Source organism: Periplaneta americana, chromosome 10, assembly GCF_040183065.1.
Source record: "Periplaneta americana isolate PAMFEO1 chromosome 10, P.americana_PAMFEO1_priV1, whole genome shotgun sequence".
Classification (NCBI taxonomy): domain Eukaryota; kingdom Metazoa; phylum Arthropoda; class Insecta; order Blattodea; family Blattidae; genus Periplaneta; species Periplaneta americana.
Window position 1 is genome coordinate 32,884,506 of NC_091126.1, and position 17,113 is coordinate 32,901,618.

The 17,113-nt window shown below is 36.7% G+C and overlaps 1 protein-coding gene across 4 annotated transcripts in view; it reads right to left on the bottom strand.

Moving 5' to 3' along the window:
* Window positions 1-17,113, bottom strand: part of LanB1 (laminin subunit beta-1) — a 150,321-nt gene that overhangs the window by 31,796 nt on the left and 101,412 nt on the right. For 2 of the 4 annotated variants that reach the window (XM_069837171.1, XM_069837168.1), the window contains 6 exons: window positions 16,285-16,323; window positions 9,860-10,021; window positions 9,532-9,652; window positions 7,711-7,838; window positions 4,777-4,966; window positions 1,346-1,489 (listed from right to left, as the gene is read on the bottom strand). In XM_069837171.1, coding sequence (XP_069693272.1) covers window positions 1,346-1,489; window positions 4,777-4,966; window positions 7,711-7,838; window positions 9,532-9,652; window positions 9,860-10,021; window positions 16,285-16,323 — 784 coding nt within the window. The remainder of the gene's footprint in view (window positions 1-1,345; window positions 1,490-4,776; window positions 4,967-7,710; window positions 7,839-9,531; window positions 9,653-9,859; window positions 10,022-16,284; window positions 16,324-17,113) is intronic. The other 2 variants (XM_069837169.1, XM_069837170.1) reach the window with 2 other exon arrangements.

Genomic DNA, 17,113 nt, shown 5'->3' on the forward strand with positions numbered 1-17,113 from the left:
GACATCTGGTGGCGACTTGTAAAAGCACAGTTACAACCTCTGCTTACACACTAGTCGTTCGTTTATTGCGCTGGAAGTGAGGTTAGGGACAAGTGTGTTCGTCCAAAGAAGAACAGCGAGGTGTAGTCCAATTTTTTACTGCTGAAGGAGGAGGACGATAAATCCATCGTCGCATGTCTGCTGTTTACAGCGAATACAGCACGTCATATTCGCATATACTGCAGTGGCACAAGAGATTTCAAGGGATGCGTGTCACTGCAAGACGATGCTTGCTCAGGACAGGCTCATCGTGCCATCACTCCTGCTGTTATTGCTGAGGTTGATGGTCTTATATGGGGAAATCGACAGATCGCTGTGGAAGAACTTCGTCATTTGGTGGGAATAAGTCTTGGTTCTGTACATATCATTGCAATGAAACACCCGCATTACGTAAAAATCTGCGTGCAATCGGTTCCACATGAGTTGACGGAGGAACAGAAAATAAACAGAATGGCTGCTTCACTGGGTCACTTGCAACGATACCATGAGGAAGAGTATGCACATTTCTGTCCTGTATTGTCATTGGGAACGAATTATGGTACCACATTTTGAAGCAGAGAGCAAACAGCAGAGCCAACAATGGAAACACATGGATTCTCCCCGCCAAAAAAGTCCAAAGCAATACACACAAGTTCCGGTAAAGACATGTTGATATTCTTCTTCGATTCTAGAGGTCCTCTGCTTGTTGAATTTCTCGAGCATGGGGCCACAATCAATGCACAGCTTTCTGAAGAAACTTTACAGAAAATGAGATGCGCCATTAAGTCAAAATGCCCTGGAACGCTATCGAATGGCGTTATCCTTCTTCATGATAATGCCCGCCCACATACTGCCAACTCCACGAGGAATACAATTCAGAGATTTGGTTGGGAAACACTTCAACACTCTCCATCCCTACAGTCCAGATCTATCCCCATGCGATTTTTACATTTTTGGAGAGTTGAAGAAAGATATTTGTGGACTTCGTTTTGCATCAGACGAAGACGTGTGTGACCGGATAAAGAACTGCTTGGGTAGACAGTCCATAAGCTTTTTCAAGAATGGAATTAATCGTCTTGTCTCACAGTGGGATAAATGTATAAACAGTTTTGGAGATTACTTTTGAGGTAATAAATGTTCTATTATACTTTTTGGCATCTGACCAGTTTTCATTTGACTGCCCTTCATAAATAGACTCAATACTCATACAAGGCAAGAATATTTGTATGTTATCAGTGTGAGTTCCATTTTATCTTAATGTGTGACTCCACATTACTAGAGCCCAACACATAGTCGTGGGTAATTAGATTGCGCCGCAATTACTTACCTCTGCAACCTTCTGGACCAAAGCCATACGTTCCTGGGGCACACCGATCACATCGTCTACCAACAACATTTGGCTTACATTGACACATTCCTCCAAGAGGACTGCAAAGTGCACTGACTGAACCAGTTGGGTCACACTGACAATCTGGAATAATACGTTATATTGCATGTCAAAAACAGCTGTTGAACACAAATTATTGTGAACTTACAATTTCAATTGCTTCAAAAGGATATGGCCACATGTGTACTTCGTATTCTTCAAGAGTTGTAATGCAATAAGTATGGACACGTTTCTACGTATAAAACTATCTGTAGTTACAAGATGCACCTACATTTTAGTAAATGATTATCTGTACTATCATTTTCCTCTTCTTAACATAAACTACATGATATGTATACTATACTTGTTTTTTTGAAAGATGGGACATGACAGCCGAGCTTGGAACTACAGTGCCATGTTGCCAATATGGACTACCACGCTCCCAGCTGATGGTAGCTAGCAATTGTCGTTAAGATGGCTGACGTTAAAACATTCATTGACAATTGACGCGAAGGTAAGAAAACAATACAAAAATCGACAGAGAATCAAAGACGAAACGTGCCAATGCTAACATTGTGTGCACAATAAATGTAGCCAAGAGAGCTATTAAGCACTCACCATATGGAAACTATAAGTTTGGCAACTCAACCGTTGTTACCATAGCAACAGGCCTACCATGCTATGTGACATTCAGTTGTTTTTCCGATTGCAACGCTCCTGTCATGTCCCATCTTTCAAAAAAACAAGTATAGTGTCTGCAATATTTTCTACTAAACCAGCGATTTTTGTTTTTTTTTTTCTTTATTTCAATGCATGTTAATTGCAGCAAGTTTTATAAAAACAAGTATATGACAATGTTAACAGACCCCATTATAAGCTTAATGTGTGTTGAAGAACAGCATATAGATGGAAAAAAGTAGACTCATTAAATATGAAAAGAAAACAATTTAATTTCCTATTATAAGCTTACAAAATTATTGCACTAAGAACAATGTGCAAAAAATGAACATTTTTTTCAATAACACGCTCAATTCGTCCAAAATATTTATTAATTATGGCAGATTGAGATTTAAATTGAGTTATGAAAAACTCATGTGTACAGTAGTGACAGAAAAAATACCAGACCGACCCTTGTAGCTGATTTCAGAGCCTTGTTCACTCCAGAGCACAATAGACTGGAAATTAAGACTTTCGTGGTTCGAATCCTGCCTGGGAAGGAAACTTTTTTTTGTTCCTAATTCAAATTTATTCCCAATACTTTTCGATTGCTGGTAAAATTAATGTTCTGGGAATAATAAGTTAATTAAGTAGTAAAATATCGCTGCAATCGCAACTATTACGTGAGACAAAATCTGTCCCAAAATATTCTTAATTTAAGCCTAGCTGCCAAAGTGTAGAATAAAATTGTTTTTTTAGCAATTTAATTGAATGATTTGTCAATTTTCTAAGTGAAATTTTGTCGATTCCTTAGTCTCCCCTATTTTCTTCAAAAAAAGTTGTCAACCCTAGGTATAAGCACTGTTTCCAGAAACAGTTAAAGCAAAGTACATACCTTAATACTCCTCCAGACTGCAGTGCAAATAAGTTCAGTTTTAAAAACGTGAGATATGATTCTGGACAGTATATCACAGTCCTAAAACTGTCTAAACCATGTAACTAATGAAATCAATAATATTAAAATGCAAGGGTCAATAATAAAAATGAAAGGAGAGCTACCACGTGAAGTACTGAGACCTTATGCTGAAATCATCTGTTGGCCTTTTAGACTTTGAAGAAAAATCTATTGAGAGAATATCAATTCCTTTCCTAATTGTACTTATTCTTTAACGTCTTGAAAGGTTTATGCAATAGATTGTAAATACTCCATGTACATCTTACAGTAGCGTGCAAATTAATCTGAACAACGTAATTACTTATGCAAAAACACTCAAACGGGATAAAAAAAAGGATCTAAGACATACCTCAGTAATCTATGTGGCCTCTCTTGTTCCTAATAACAGCTCTGAGACGATTTGTCATGGATTCCACTAATTTACCACAAATATTCTTCATTTCTTCATCGCAAAACCATACACCAATGAGGGCAGAAATCACCTTCTCCTTTGTAGAACAATCCATTTTTTGCATTCTTCTTTTGCAAATTGACCACAATTTCTCAATGGGGTTGATGTCGGCTGAGTTGCCTGGCCAGGGGAGTACCTGAATATTCTTCTTGTTGAAGAATTCTGTAGTTTTTCGAGACATATGGCATGGTGCCAGGTCTTGTTGGAACACACCTCTGCCATCCGGAAATGATTTTTGCAGCTGGGGTACGATTCTGGTTGCCAATAAGTGAATATATTTGTCAGAATTCATCATTCCCTTGATAGGTATTAATGCTCCAGGCCCTTCATGTGTAAAACAACCCCAAAACATTACTTTAGGGTGGTATTTGGGTGCTTGTTGGAGATGAGCTGCTGTTACTTTTTCGGATCCTTTCCGTATGTAAGAAACACGGTGGCTGTGGACCTCGAAATGAGACTCATCGGAAAAAAGTACATTCTTCCAGCCATTCACTGTCCAGTGTTGATGTAATTTTGCCCACATTAAGCGTTTTTTTGCACATAACAGGGGTTAGCAGTTGCTTCTTAATAGGCTTATGAGCCCTTCATCCAGCTTCCAAAAGCCTACGCCGTACTGTTGTGACGTGAATATTCGCCCCAGTGGTAGCCATTAACACGCGGGGTAAGTCGACAGCAGTTAGTCTAGGATTTAATTTACTTTTCCTGACAATTAAACGATCATCTGCAGGTGAAGTCTTCCTTTTCCGGCCACAGTTTCCTTTTTTCTGGGGTGTGATGGATCCAGTCTCCCTGTATCGTTTTATGATCGAATTAACAGTAGCCAAACCGATGTGACATTCTGCAGCAATTTGCCTCTGTGTCATAGAAGAATGCTCTGCTAATGTTATAATTTTAGACCGTTTTCGTGGAGTTGTATTCATTTGTGAAGATGACAGAATGTACACAGGATTGCAGTATTAAGTCTTCAACACAACTGAAATGCTTATAAGTACAAAACGACAGGCAAAATGTCACATATTATAAAAAAATAATAACGACAGACCTTCAACAATGGAATTACACGTACTACAGATGTCAATTAAAGCGGTATGAGCAGCTGTGAGGCCAAGAATGACAGAAAATGTAAAAATATGTCGTGTTCGGATTAATTTGCACGCTACTGTATATTACGCATATGAATGCGTTACGACATTGTAAAAATGAACAGATATAATTACATTAATTATGTATTAAAAGAAGAATTACAGATTTCATGTTTCCTTTGAAGACTGCAGAGTTAAATACACAGACATCACCCAACATTTAACATAGTATAAAAATTTTGCTTACAGAATGCTCCTCCATGAACATAAAATCCAATGCTGTAGTGGTACTTCTTACACACATCGGGAATATTCCCTTTCACTACTGTATAGAAAGCTTGACCGCATCGGTATCGCTCATATTCTTGTCGTCGAATTTCATTTGCCGAAGAATCTCTGAAGAAAGGAACACTTTCAATTCTTGGTATGAGAGCAATCTGAAATAAATAACATTATCAACCTTCATTTGCTTACGCCTATGTTCCATTAATTCTTTACTCTCCTCTTTCTATTCCATAAACTATTATGGTTTCTACAATAAATTTAACTCCAGCAAATGCAAATTCTTGAAAACTGAGATGACAGCTTATTTGGGAAAAGTTTGAAATTGTGTAAAATGCTTTAGGAAATTGTGGAAGTTTAATTCGCAGATATTATGGAAATACGAAAGAACGAAAATAGATTTGCAATCACAAAATTGACAACTTGTACTGTCTAGTAGAGTATTATATATTTACAACAGTTCAAGATGTTAGACAACTGATAAAACACCTAATATGGCCCCCACAAAGTAAACTATCCACATCAGCAATAGAAAGACTCGAGTTGAATATTAAGGTCTCTGGCTAGACATTTCCGAGAAACATAGTTACAGGTTCACTTCATATTACTATACAGTAGAATCCCACTTAAACAGCATCAAAGGGACCAGGTTAGTTCCAGATACGAGATTTTGCAGGATAATTGAATAAATACCGGTATATACAAAAAAAAAAGTTCTTATTTCATGGTGCCAAATATTGAAACTGCAGCCATGTGAAATTTATTTCTCTATCACTTGCTCACAACTGAATAAACATAAAAACTGTGTGAATTTTCATTATTAAAACACATCACACAACACAAATAATACACTAATTCTAGGTACGAATATTCACTGAAAATGAAAGTTCTTGCGAACTTCCTAATGTGGCAACATTGACAGCCCGAACATAACTAAATAACCATAAAAACTGTGTAGATTAATTTTATTAAAACACATCATACAACAGAAATAATACGCTAATTTTAGGTTCGAATATTCACTGAAAATGGAAATTCGTGCAAAACTGACTGCCCAGACTGTGGCAATGTGGCAGATTAAACTTTTTTGTTGGCTCAGCCAAAAGTGCCGTTGTTTTGATATTGCCAGTTATTTGGGTGCCGGTTACAAGGGATTTTACTGTATCAGTAACTTAAACGGTCAATTGCACTGTGGATGCTGTGTATACTAAACATTCTGTGGATTAAGTAGTTGCGTTGAAGGGAATGATCAGAAGATTAATCAGTCTGTTGTAAACCACCAAATATGACTTCGTCATAGTGGATTAATAATGGTTTATATTACAACACACGTTTTATACTAAATACCGACCTAGATAAATGTCTATGCACTACAGTTTGCATTACCAACCAAATTTTTTATGGGTAGTAATTAGGATTTACCCGTGACAAACATTGAAGGGTCATGGGTTTCGACTTAATGTTGTGAAAAGATCTCTTTTTAAGGATGTTTTTCTTATAGCGACTGGTCTCACTTCACAGCTTCAAGTGAAGACCTATCAATGACGCCATATGACGCACAGAACAATTTTAGTGCAAATGCGCCTTATAGTATACATTTAATTCAAATGAATAGTTTATAATACAATTTTGAAGGAATAACTAACAATGAATAAATTAAACTAGACCTGAATTATAATAATAATAATAATAATAATAATAATAATAATAATAATAATAATAATAATAATAATAATAATAATAATAATAGCCTAATGTGTCCCTTGAAGGGCAAAGGCCTCCTGCTAGAGGGTAGCTCTGTTTCACTAACACGGTGAGCTACTCTGCGTTAGGTTGCGTCTAGTGTTTCTTTGTCTGGTTGGAGTTGATTTCGCTGTCACTTTGATTAATTTGATTTCACTGACACTTTGATTATATTGAATGCACTATCACTGAGTCAACTTGGGATGTTGTTTGTGCCTGGCACTGTCTTCATTTGTAGTCGACTTCCAATTGTTCTCCATGTTCCCCTGCTTCTTGCTATTCTGGACCATTGCTGACCTGCTTGTGTTGTGTAGAAGTCTGCCCACCTCTTCCTTGGTCTGCCTCTGTGGCGGTCTCCTGTGCGCAGGTCCCACATGGTGGCTCTGTATGTCCATCTTTCGTCTTTCATCCGCGCGATGTGGCTTCCCCACTTCCACTTCAATTTGTTTGCTCTTTGTGTGACGTTTGTTGTTGATGCCATTTGGGACAGCGACTCATTGGAAATTCTGTCTCTCATAGTTATTCCCAATATCTTTCGTTCCATTTTCCTTTGGCATATTTCTAGCGCATTCATCTGTCTGTTTGTTGTCGACCATGTTTGGCATCCATAAAGTAGTGTTGGGTAGACGCAGGTTTGTAGTACTTCGAATTTGAGTCTTCTGCTGATTGTCTTGTCCAGGAGTATGAACTAGAGGGACCAGAAGGATTTCCAAGCTAAGGATATTCTTCTTCTTATTTCTTTTCCAGTCTTGTCTTTAAAGGAAATTAGTTGGCCTACGTATGTGTATTCCGTTGCATATGGTAGCGTTGTTCCGTCAATTGAGATGGGGATTTCTTGTCTGTTTGTCATCAGCTGTGTTTTTGTCATGTTCATTGATAGACCTGCGGTTTTGCTTTGTGTACAGGGACCTGAATTACTGGATACAAAATTACAACTTCTTCAAAACGTAAGTGTAAAAGCTGAATGGTTAGCCAAGTATCACTGTGATCCTAGTAGTAACAGCTAGTGACACCAGTATGATGTTGATGAAGAATCAGCTTTCATACGTGAATTTTTTTTTATAATTAATTTCACACCATTCATTCCTTTCTCGGGAAACACAATCATTTCACAGGTCTAAATAGTTAGGCACACAAATGGTAAAATGGTACTTACAGAGTCCACAAGAACAGAAGCTGTAGGAGTTTCAACTTGGTTGTCATACCGTTTAAATTCCAGTCTGATTTTATACTGTTCCCCAGCTTCAAGACACACAGGAGGAAACACTGCTGCACTGCGAGCTCCTAAATGTAAAATTACAACACCGTAATTAAAATCATTTCATATCTATAGAAATGAAAAAGACAGATGTTAATATTGCATACATATATCTTGTGAGAAAACCAAAATGTTAAAGTTTTCTCTTCAAAAAGAAGCAACATCAAAGGGGGGGGGGGACTTCTTTCAAACTTCGTTACTGAATCAAAGATCGAAGGATCTCTCAAACCCTTTCTCAAAATTGGAGTCAAATTTAAATTTTGGTACTCTTTGTCTTCTTGTATTTTCTCTCTCTGTTGAATCTTATTCTAGGTGACATCAGAAAACTAGTTTTTGCTCTTCATCTCTAGAGGTAAAAACTTCCTCAATGATACATGTCAAGATAGCTTTTCCTTCACTCTAAGTATTCCCTATGCTTGCCAATTCAATTGGAATCTATTCTGTAGTTAACACTAAAGACCATATTTCTTTTCTTTAGGTTCCAACATCACATATCCTAGACATGTGGTTTTACACCTTTTATTTTCATGTAAAAATAAGTTAATACTAAAATGTGATTATTATCCATATACACTTTTCGTACCTTCGAAGGGGTGGAAAAATTCAAATATCTTGGAGCAACAGTAACAAATATAAATGACACTCGGGAGGAAATTAAACACAGAATAAATATGGGAAATGCATGTTATTATTCGGTTGAGAAGCTTTTATCATCTAGTCTGCTGTCAAAAAATCTGAAAGTTAGAATTTATAAAACAGTTATATTACCGGTTGTTCTGTATGGTTGCGAAACTTGGACTCTCACTCTGAGAGAGGAACATAGGTTAAGGGTGTTTGAGAATAAGGTGCTTAGGAAAATATTTGGGGCTAAGCGGGATGAAGTTACAGGAGAATGGAGAAAGTTACACAACACAGAACTGCACGCATTGTATTCTTCACCTGACATAATTAGGAACATTAAATCCAGACGTTTGAGATGGGCAGGGCATGTAGCACGTATGGGAGAATCCAGAAATGCATATAGAGTGTTAGTTGGGAGACCGGAGGGAAAAAGACCTTTGGGGAGGCCGAGACGTAGATGGGAGGATAATATTAAAATGGATTTGAGGGAGGTGGGATATGATGATAGAGACTGGGTTAATCTTGCACAGGATAGGGACCGATGGCAGGCTTATGTGAGGGCGGCAATGAACCTTTGGGTTCTTTAAAAGCCATTTGTAAGTAAGTAAGTAATTATACACTTTTCGTACAGAAGTGCAGGAAGGTATCAAAAACTAATTCTGTGCGAAGAAAAGCTGTGAAATATGAACTACAGTACCGGTACATTAAGAATGTGAAAATTCTTCAGTTCATATTTGATGAAAGCATTTTCATAAAAAAAGATGAGAACATTTCATCTAATTGACACACTCACACACTGTCGCTGCATCTCCAAAATCCACTATGTGCATTTAAATAGATTTTTCAGGAGGAAGAAAAAAATTATAACTTTTAATTCCCTTGATTTTCAAAGCTACTTTCGGTATAAATTCATCATTTTTCATGTAGTGATTGAAATTATAGCGAAAGTAGCTTTGAAAACCAAGGAAATTAAAAGTGATAATGCTTTTTTCTTTCTCTTGAAAAATAACTTAAAATGCACATAGCGGATTTTGGAGAGACAACGACGATGTTTTATTTTGGCAACTATTCTTTCTGTATAAAATGTATTATACTAACCTGAAGGGAGAGATACTTGTTTTATGTCATCTTGAGGTAATGAATTTGCACAGGCGCCATTTCTATCAACTGGACCTGGTCTTTCCACTATCACACGAACATCTTCCCATACCCCTGGTGCCTATAAAAGTATATTTCAATAGAATGAATACATTACCTGTGAGAAGGGAGACAGAAGTAATGCATTACGAAGTTTAGCATTATAACATATCATATCATGCCATTTAGCATCATCACCCATTGTAACCAATAATTCCCTCCTCCTGTGAGGAGGTATTCTACACTCAAATGCATGAATGTAAACACTTCATAATTATTCACAACTTACCTGTGGTTCATATCTGACCACAATATCATACTCCATGCTCGTCTTGATGTTGTCCACATTGAATTCCAAAGTGGAACCTTCAAACGTCCTCATGAACCCTGTACCCGTCCAAGTATTCTCTCTTCCATCACGAAAAGGTTCTCGGATTACAACTTGACAGTTCTAAAATTTAAAAAACAAATTATATGTTTAAGTATTACATAAAAGATATATTGGTATATACATCTTTTACAAATTTAAATGAGAATATGAGGGTCATTCAAAAAGTACAATTAATATTTTTGTTCCTCTTCATCGAACCCTGGAACTTTTGATAGAAAACTGTGTAGACACACGAATTTAACACTTTCTGAAATAATTAGTACAATCGGTTGGAATTTATAAATTTTACTAACATTTGATACAGGAGCAGTTGATAGTTAAGTAAAACAAAAGTAAAACAGTTTAAATGGTTTATTATATCTAAAACTTTACTATCAACCATTATTTATTTCTCCATGTAATTACCATTACAATTAAGACATCTGTCATATCATGGTAGACACATTTGAATGCATTCATCAAAGAAACTTGTCGCCAATGAAGACAGCCAATTCTTCACTGCTGCTTTTAATTTCTCGACATTTACGAAACACTATAAGCTTAGGTTACTTGTAGAAACTGTTTGAGGTGTAGAACGAAAGTTGTTGGGCCTCAGGTTGTTGCTGTACAATTGGGGGAGGAGAGGAAGAAGTCAAACAAGTCCCATTTGAAACTTTGCAGCAGCTGAAGAGTGTTATGTGGTGAGTGGGTGTGCATTATCATTCAAGAGGATGGCAATAGAAGACTGGAGACCATGTCTTTTTGTTACTGACTGCTCGTCAAAATTCTGTTAGGATATCACGGTACCTAAGCTTATCCAAGAAATCAACCAAAAATGTGCCTCTTCCATCATAAGAAATGGTAGGCACAAGTTACCTGGTCACTAATACACTGACCAGAGTAAAACAAGAGTGACATTTCAATATAATCAAAGTAATACCTCATTTAGACACTTGTGTTGTTCTTCGAGCAATGAAAGTTATGGCTTCCTAGTGATTCCATTCTTAATCCTGGCCATATTGTTGTTTGGTTCAACTGCAATTGTATAGATTTATCAGTCACCTTGAAACTGAATTTTGTCACTTAATATGGTCTCTGGTCCAGAAGAAGCTGCATGAAGGATTTATTTGGTGGAATATGGCATAAGAGGGGCTATATTGGTTAAGTGACTGGTGTCAATAGTCTACTGTCTAGAAAATATTCCAAACATGCAGAGAACCTAACACTATTTAGTTTGCATAACTACATTAGTAATTTGAGCAGTCTTGATGTTATTACCTAAGGTGGGAGAAATGTGTGGAGTGCACAGGAAGAGAAACAGAGTGGATAGAGGAGAGGAGAGAAGAGGAGATGACGAAGGGAAGGGAAGGGAAGGGAAAAGGGGAAAGGGGAAAGGGGAAAGGGGAAAGGGGAAAAGGGAAAAGGGAAAAAGGAAAGGAAAGGAAAGGAAAGGAAAGGAAAGAGAAAAATGGAAAAGTGAAATCAGAAGGCAGAATAAAGGAGAGAGAAAAATGAAGACAGAAAGCAGAATAGAGGACAAAAAGAAATGGAGAGAATGGAACATTTTTAGTAGTAGGTTATTTTAGATGCTGTATCAACATCTAAGGTTATTTAGCGTCTGAATGTGATGAAGGTGATAATGCTGGTGAAATGAGTCCGGGGTCCAGCACCAAAAGTTACCCAGCATTTGCTCATATTGGGCTGAGGGAAAATCCCGGAAAAAACCTCAACCAGGTAACTTGCCCCGACCGGGAATCGAACCCGGGCCACCTGGTTTCACAGCCAGACGTGCTGACCGTTACTCCACAGGTGTGGACTGGAACTTTTATCTCCCCAATGGAGAGTATTTGACTTGTATCATTCACCCAAGTATCCCCCCTTTAAGAGTGACACACCTTAGCTATACATGTTTTTGCTGCCAAAGCAGTGTGCTTGATGCAGCATGGGAAGCGAGCTTCAGAGCATTAGATGATGATGATGATGATGATGATGATGATGATGATGATGATTAATGGAGCAATGGTGGAATGCCTGTAGGGGAAACTGGATTACCCACAAATTTTACCACCTAGCATCATCTTACTCCAACACAAATTCCACTTGGATTGCCCTGCATTTCGAACCTGTGTTGCCAGTGTGGAAAGCAGATGCTCTAGTCATTCGCCTAATGGTGTGGAGTGAATAGAATACTGTATCGAGATTTTCAGGTAAGTACGTACTTCTTGTTAGGAATATGTCATTTAGCTGACAGTATACTCTAATATTGTTCTTAACTTCTATGAGCTAGTTCCTAGATTTAATGATAGTAATTAAAACCGAAAATTTATAATATATCGTACTTAGCAACTGTTACTTTTGCCATTGTTATTGCCAACATCTACAACTGTCACCGAGGTAAGTAATAAAAGAACAGATCAATTTCAATGGAAAGAAATAATCATCTACAGTATAAAGATTCTACAATGTAATATGTTCAGTGTGTAACTACAATGTACAGGTCTGAATAATGAAAAGTAAGAACCCGTGGCTAAATTTCAAGAATTAAAATGTATGGTCAGAAAATGAAGATTAGACCTACCTGGTGAAAAAAAAAATGTATTTATAAACTTAAAACCTACTTACAGATTTGGACACTGACACAATGTAGAATCATATTTAGACATTGCATTTAGTTTCCACAGAATCATCGGCCTGTCACAGATTCAGAGTAATTTGAGATATTACTGAATCATTGGGACAAGGTATGTCAACACACGTAATTTTCATGAAATGTTGGAAAATGAAAATTACATGTAAACATTCAGCCAATATGCTAAATACGTTAAAAATATTATTCACACACGAACAAACGCAAACGCATAGGCCTACAAACAGATACACACACCAAAATACACACATAGACGCGCACGCGCACACATACACACACACACACACAAAGCGACAAAACTTCGAAATTAAATCAAAACATTAAGAGTAAGAATGAACCACTATACAGCACCCACGGTCAGTTAATTAAATTTAGCCTTTAGTAACCAAGAGTTTTTGTCACTTTCAAAATTATAATTCACAAGTAACCAGCCTTGGCAACAATATCCATACGAATTGACGAATGTATAAACCTTGCAATATATTAATATCTGTTATGATACACTTCAAAACCTTTAAGTGAATGGAAGTGAATCACTTTATGCAGTCCAGACAAAAGAAAGCAATGGATATTCCTGATCAAAGAAGCATAGACTGTGGTCTTACAAAACCGCTTAATGATTATACAGTGTATACATTTTATCTTCCCTGCACACGGATGTAGAGTGGACGTGGCAATGAACAGCACAGCTGTACACATGCGAGTGAGAGAAGATGAAATGTATGCACTGTACTTTGCAATTAAAATGATTGCATTTTCTCTGCACAATAAAATAAAAACTCTGTAATATTAAAAATATAGGACACGTATGTATATGGCTTCTTTACTGAACAAGATCTGGGCTTCCTTACGAAGTTGTGTTCTTACACCCTTAATTATGTACTTCAAATTCCTAAGCACAACACAAAAACTACAGTAGAACCTCTATTATCTGTGGTAATGAAGGGGCTGGAGTGAACGGTTAATCGAAAAAAATCGGATAATCCATACCATGAAAGATTTTGTAATTTCCTCCATAGTCTTGTATTTAACTCTCTAGGTAGTGGATCAAAACTCCACTAATTTAAGTCTGGTTGTCAACGACGGGTTTTTTTTTTTAAGGGGCACGGAAATCTCGTGTAATGAATGTCTCAGGAAAGATAGGAATAAAGAAGGCCTCATGTTGTAGATTTACATACTTTTTTACACTTTATTCTTGTTTTTTTTTTTATCAAATCGCGCAGTTGTATCTCTAATCTCGTATTCTGATGCGAAATGAGCCACAGATTCTCTTTCTCAAACCATTCAATTATTTCCATTTTTTTTTCGATACTTAGCACAACACGTTTTCTGTTAACACCTGTGGAAGACATTTTATATACAAGTTATATTATAGAACAGCAATTCGAACAGTAGACAATGCTGTGTAATGATAAAGGCTTATAATAACACTCTCTAGCAATAAATGTATGTAGAACCTACTAATAATAATGATTTATTTTAGCTGGCAGAGTTAAGGCCGTAAGGCCTTCTCTTCCACTCAACCAGCAAAAAGTATACATACATATGTATGAACTTACGAAGAATTCAACATATAATATGATGTACAAAACAATACTTCGTATAAGTTATTTATTTCTGAAGAAAAAAAAAAAGAGTAAGATATACACAGTTGGATAATCCACCAATCGGTTAATAGGGTGACGGATAATCGGGGTTCTACTGTATACATACACATAAATAAGCTATCCATATCCCGACAGAGAAGTAAGATATGAATTACACCCTTAATTATATACCAGAGGCCTACTCCCAATTCCTAAACACAGCACACAAAACTACACACATATAAATAAGCTATCCATATCTTGACAAAATAGTAAGGTATGAATTAATATTTAAAGAGACATTTAGGCCTGCTAAGTTTATCTCTAAAAGGTAACGAAATACCTAAAACAATCTCATGTTATGAATTTCTACAAGGGTAGGTTCAATATACAGAGCACCTAGAGATAGAGTGGACCGCAGCGGTGGCGGCCTTGCACTGAGTGATTGTTCCTGCACCTACCATCATTTCAGAGTTGCAGCTCATGGCTGCTCGTGGCAAGTTCCGTTAGTTGAGTTTCTCTGTTGCATGCAAAGGACAGTTGTGGGCGTCAGGAGTAAAATTGTGTTGTTTTGTGATAAGTTATTCATTATTATGGTTGAGTATACCTTAGAACAACGTATTTTTCTGTATGATACGTATGTGAAATATTCTTCTGCAAGACAGTGTCAGACAAATTTCCATCGTAAGTTTTCAGGCGTTACAATTCCTAGCAGGACAACTGTTCACAATCTTGTGAATAGTCAGGCGAACAGGAACTTTTTTGAACAAAAAACTAGTTTAAGAATGCCGTGTGTTGACTGAAGAGAAGCTGGATGAAATAGAGGCCAAGTTAGAACACACTCCAAAAATCACTGAAACGTTTAGCACAAGAGACCGGCATTTCCAAGTCATCAGCTGCTGTGGCAACGAAACTTAAGCCATTCAAGGTGAATATAGTTCATGCTTTACAACCACAAAACCCTATAAGTAGACTAAATTTTTGCAATTGGTTTTTGCAGTCCGTCCATGATGACTACGTGGACCCACTTTTAACCTTCTTCAACTTAATAGTTACATTTCTACTCAGAACAATTATAGATATTGGGCTACCGAAAATCCCCATATTATTCATAAAGTTCCTCACCATGATCAAAAAGTTGGTGTGTGGTGCACAATAAATGGGGATAGAATTATCGACCCCATATTTTTTGAACAACTGTTAACTCAGAAGTTCATATAAATTCAATTTTAACAAATTTCTTTCCGAAACTAACAGACGATGAGAGGTTGAATGGGTTGGTTTCAGCAGTATTCAACTACAGCACACACTGCTAATCAATCTATACGTGAATTGCGAAGTGTGTTTGGTGACGGAATAATTAGTCTAGGATTATGGCCAGCACGCTCCCCAGACCTGTCCCCATTCGACTTTTATTTATGGGTAACGTTAAAGAATAAAATGCACGCGACAAATTCGCACACATTACAAGAATTGAAGAATAAAATCACGACAGAAATATAGGCAATCAATCAACAAGAACTTTTGCGAGTTAACAGAAATTTTTTTCAGAGATGTAATGAATGTATAAGCACTCAAGTTCATAATTTTCAACACCTATTGTGATGCAGGTATGCCAAGTATGTGATATAGTACGTGAATATCAGTTCCACTGCGCATGACTTGCCGGCTATTTACATGTCAATCTGGCAATTCTTGCTCAGTACAAGGCTGCTGCCATGGTCCACTCTATCACTAGACGCACTGTACAGTATATGGTAAAATTTGTTATGTTTACAGACCACAAACTGATTACATATTGTGTTTGCTAATTAAAATGATTATAGGTTAACTCCAGCATTACATAAATGTATGATGTGACCTCAATCAGAATCACATGATTCATGAACTATTAAAGTAAAAGTTTCAATAATTCCAATCAAGACAAAAAAATTTAATACCTTCCCAGTGCACGAAGATGGAATGAAAAGCATGCATTGCAATCTATGATACGCACAGTAACACTTTAAGCTACGATACAGCTCTGACACTAACAGGCTATACAAAGGCTTTCAAGAAGCTTTACTGTTAAGTACCACCACCAAATAAAACACAAGTAATATTAGTCTTACGCTTTGAGGAAGGTTTACCTTCTTCCCAATGCTGCAATTCTGGAATGAGAACCAACACAAATACGATAGAGCATCCAAACACAAAACCCGAAATCTGAATAATAATGCAACATAAGAAAGACTAGTCTGTAATCAGAAAACACCTGAAATATTTTAATTTCAAAATACAAAATTTTCCTTTTCAGTTATTATTTAAGAGAAATGTACAACTTCATCACACATACACACACACAAACACACGTCGATCCTCTTTCAAATCATAACAATTATTACCTAGTCTAAAATTCAAGCATCACTCATTGTTAGATCTATACAGTAATATTACAAAGGCCACATAAATATGTTATTTATGTAAAGTGTGTCAATTAGTTAATTTTGTTGTGGGAGGTACGAAAATGAGAAATAGTCTGTGGTTCAATGACTAGATTATTATATGTTACTTTTTCTGTATATGGCTTTCCATGAAAATCGGTACTTCAAGATATTTCTTATATTATTTGAGATTGTTGTCAATCCACAGAATTACAGATATGAAACTCAACAAAATCACACATTCACAAGCTATACAGAAAATGAAACAGAATTAAAGTTGTAGTTTCCTTTATAATAAATATTCAAATGAAGAGAAGTGTGTGATGCATTCGCAACTGTCTCAGTTCATTTTTTCAAATTATTTTATTTTACTTGGTTATTTAACGACGCTGTATCAACTACGAGGTTATTTAGCGTCAATGGGATTGGTGATGGCGAGATGATATTTGGGAAGATAGGCCGAGGATTCGCCATAGATTACCTGACATTTGTCTTATGTTTGGGGAAAACCTCGGGA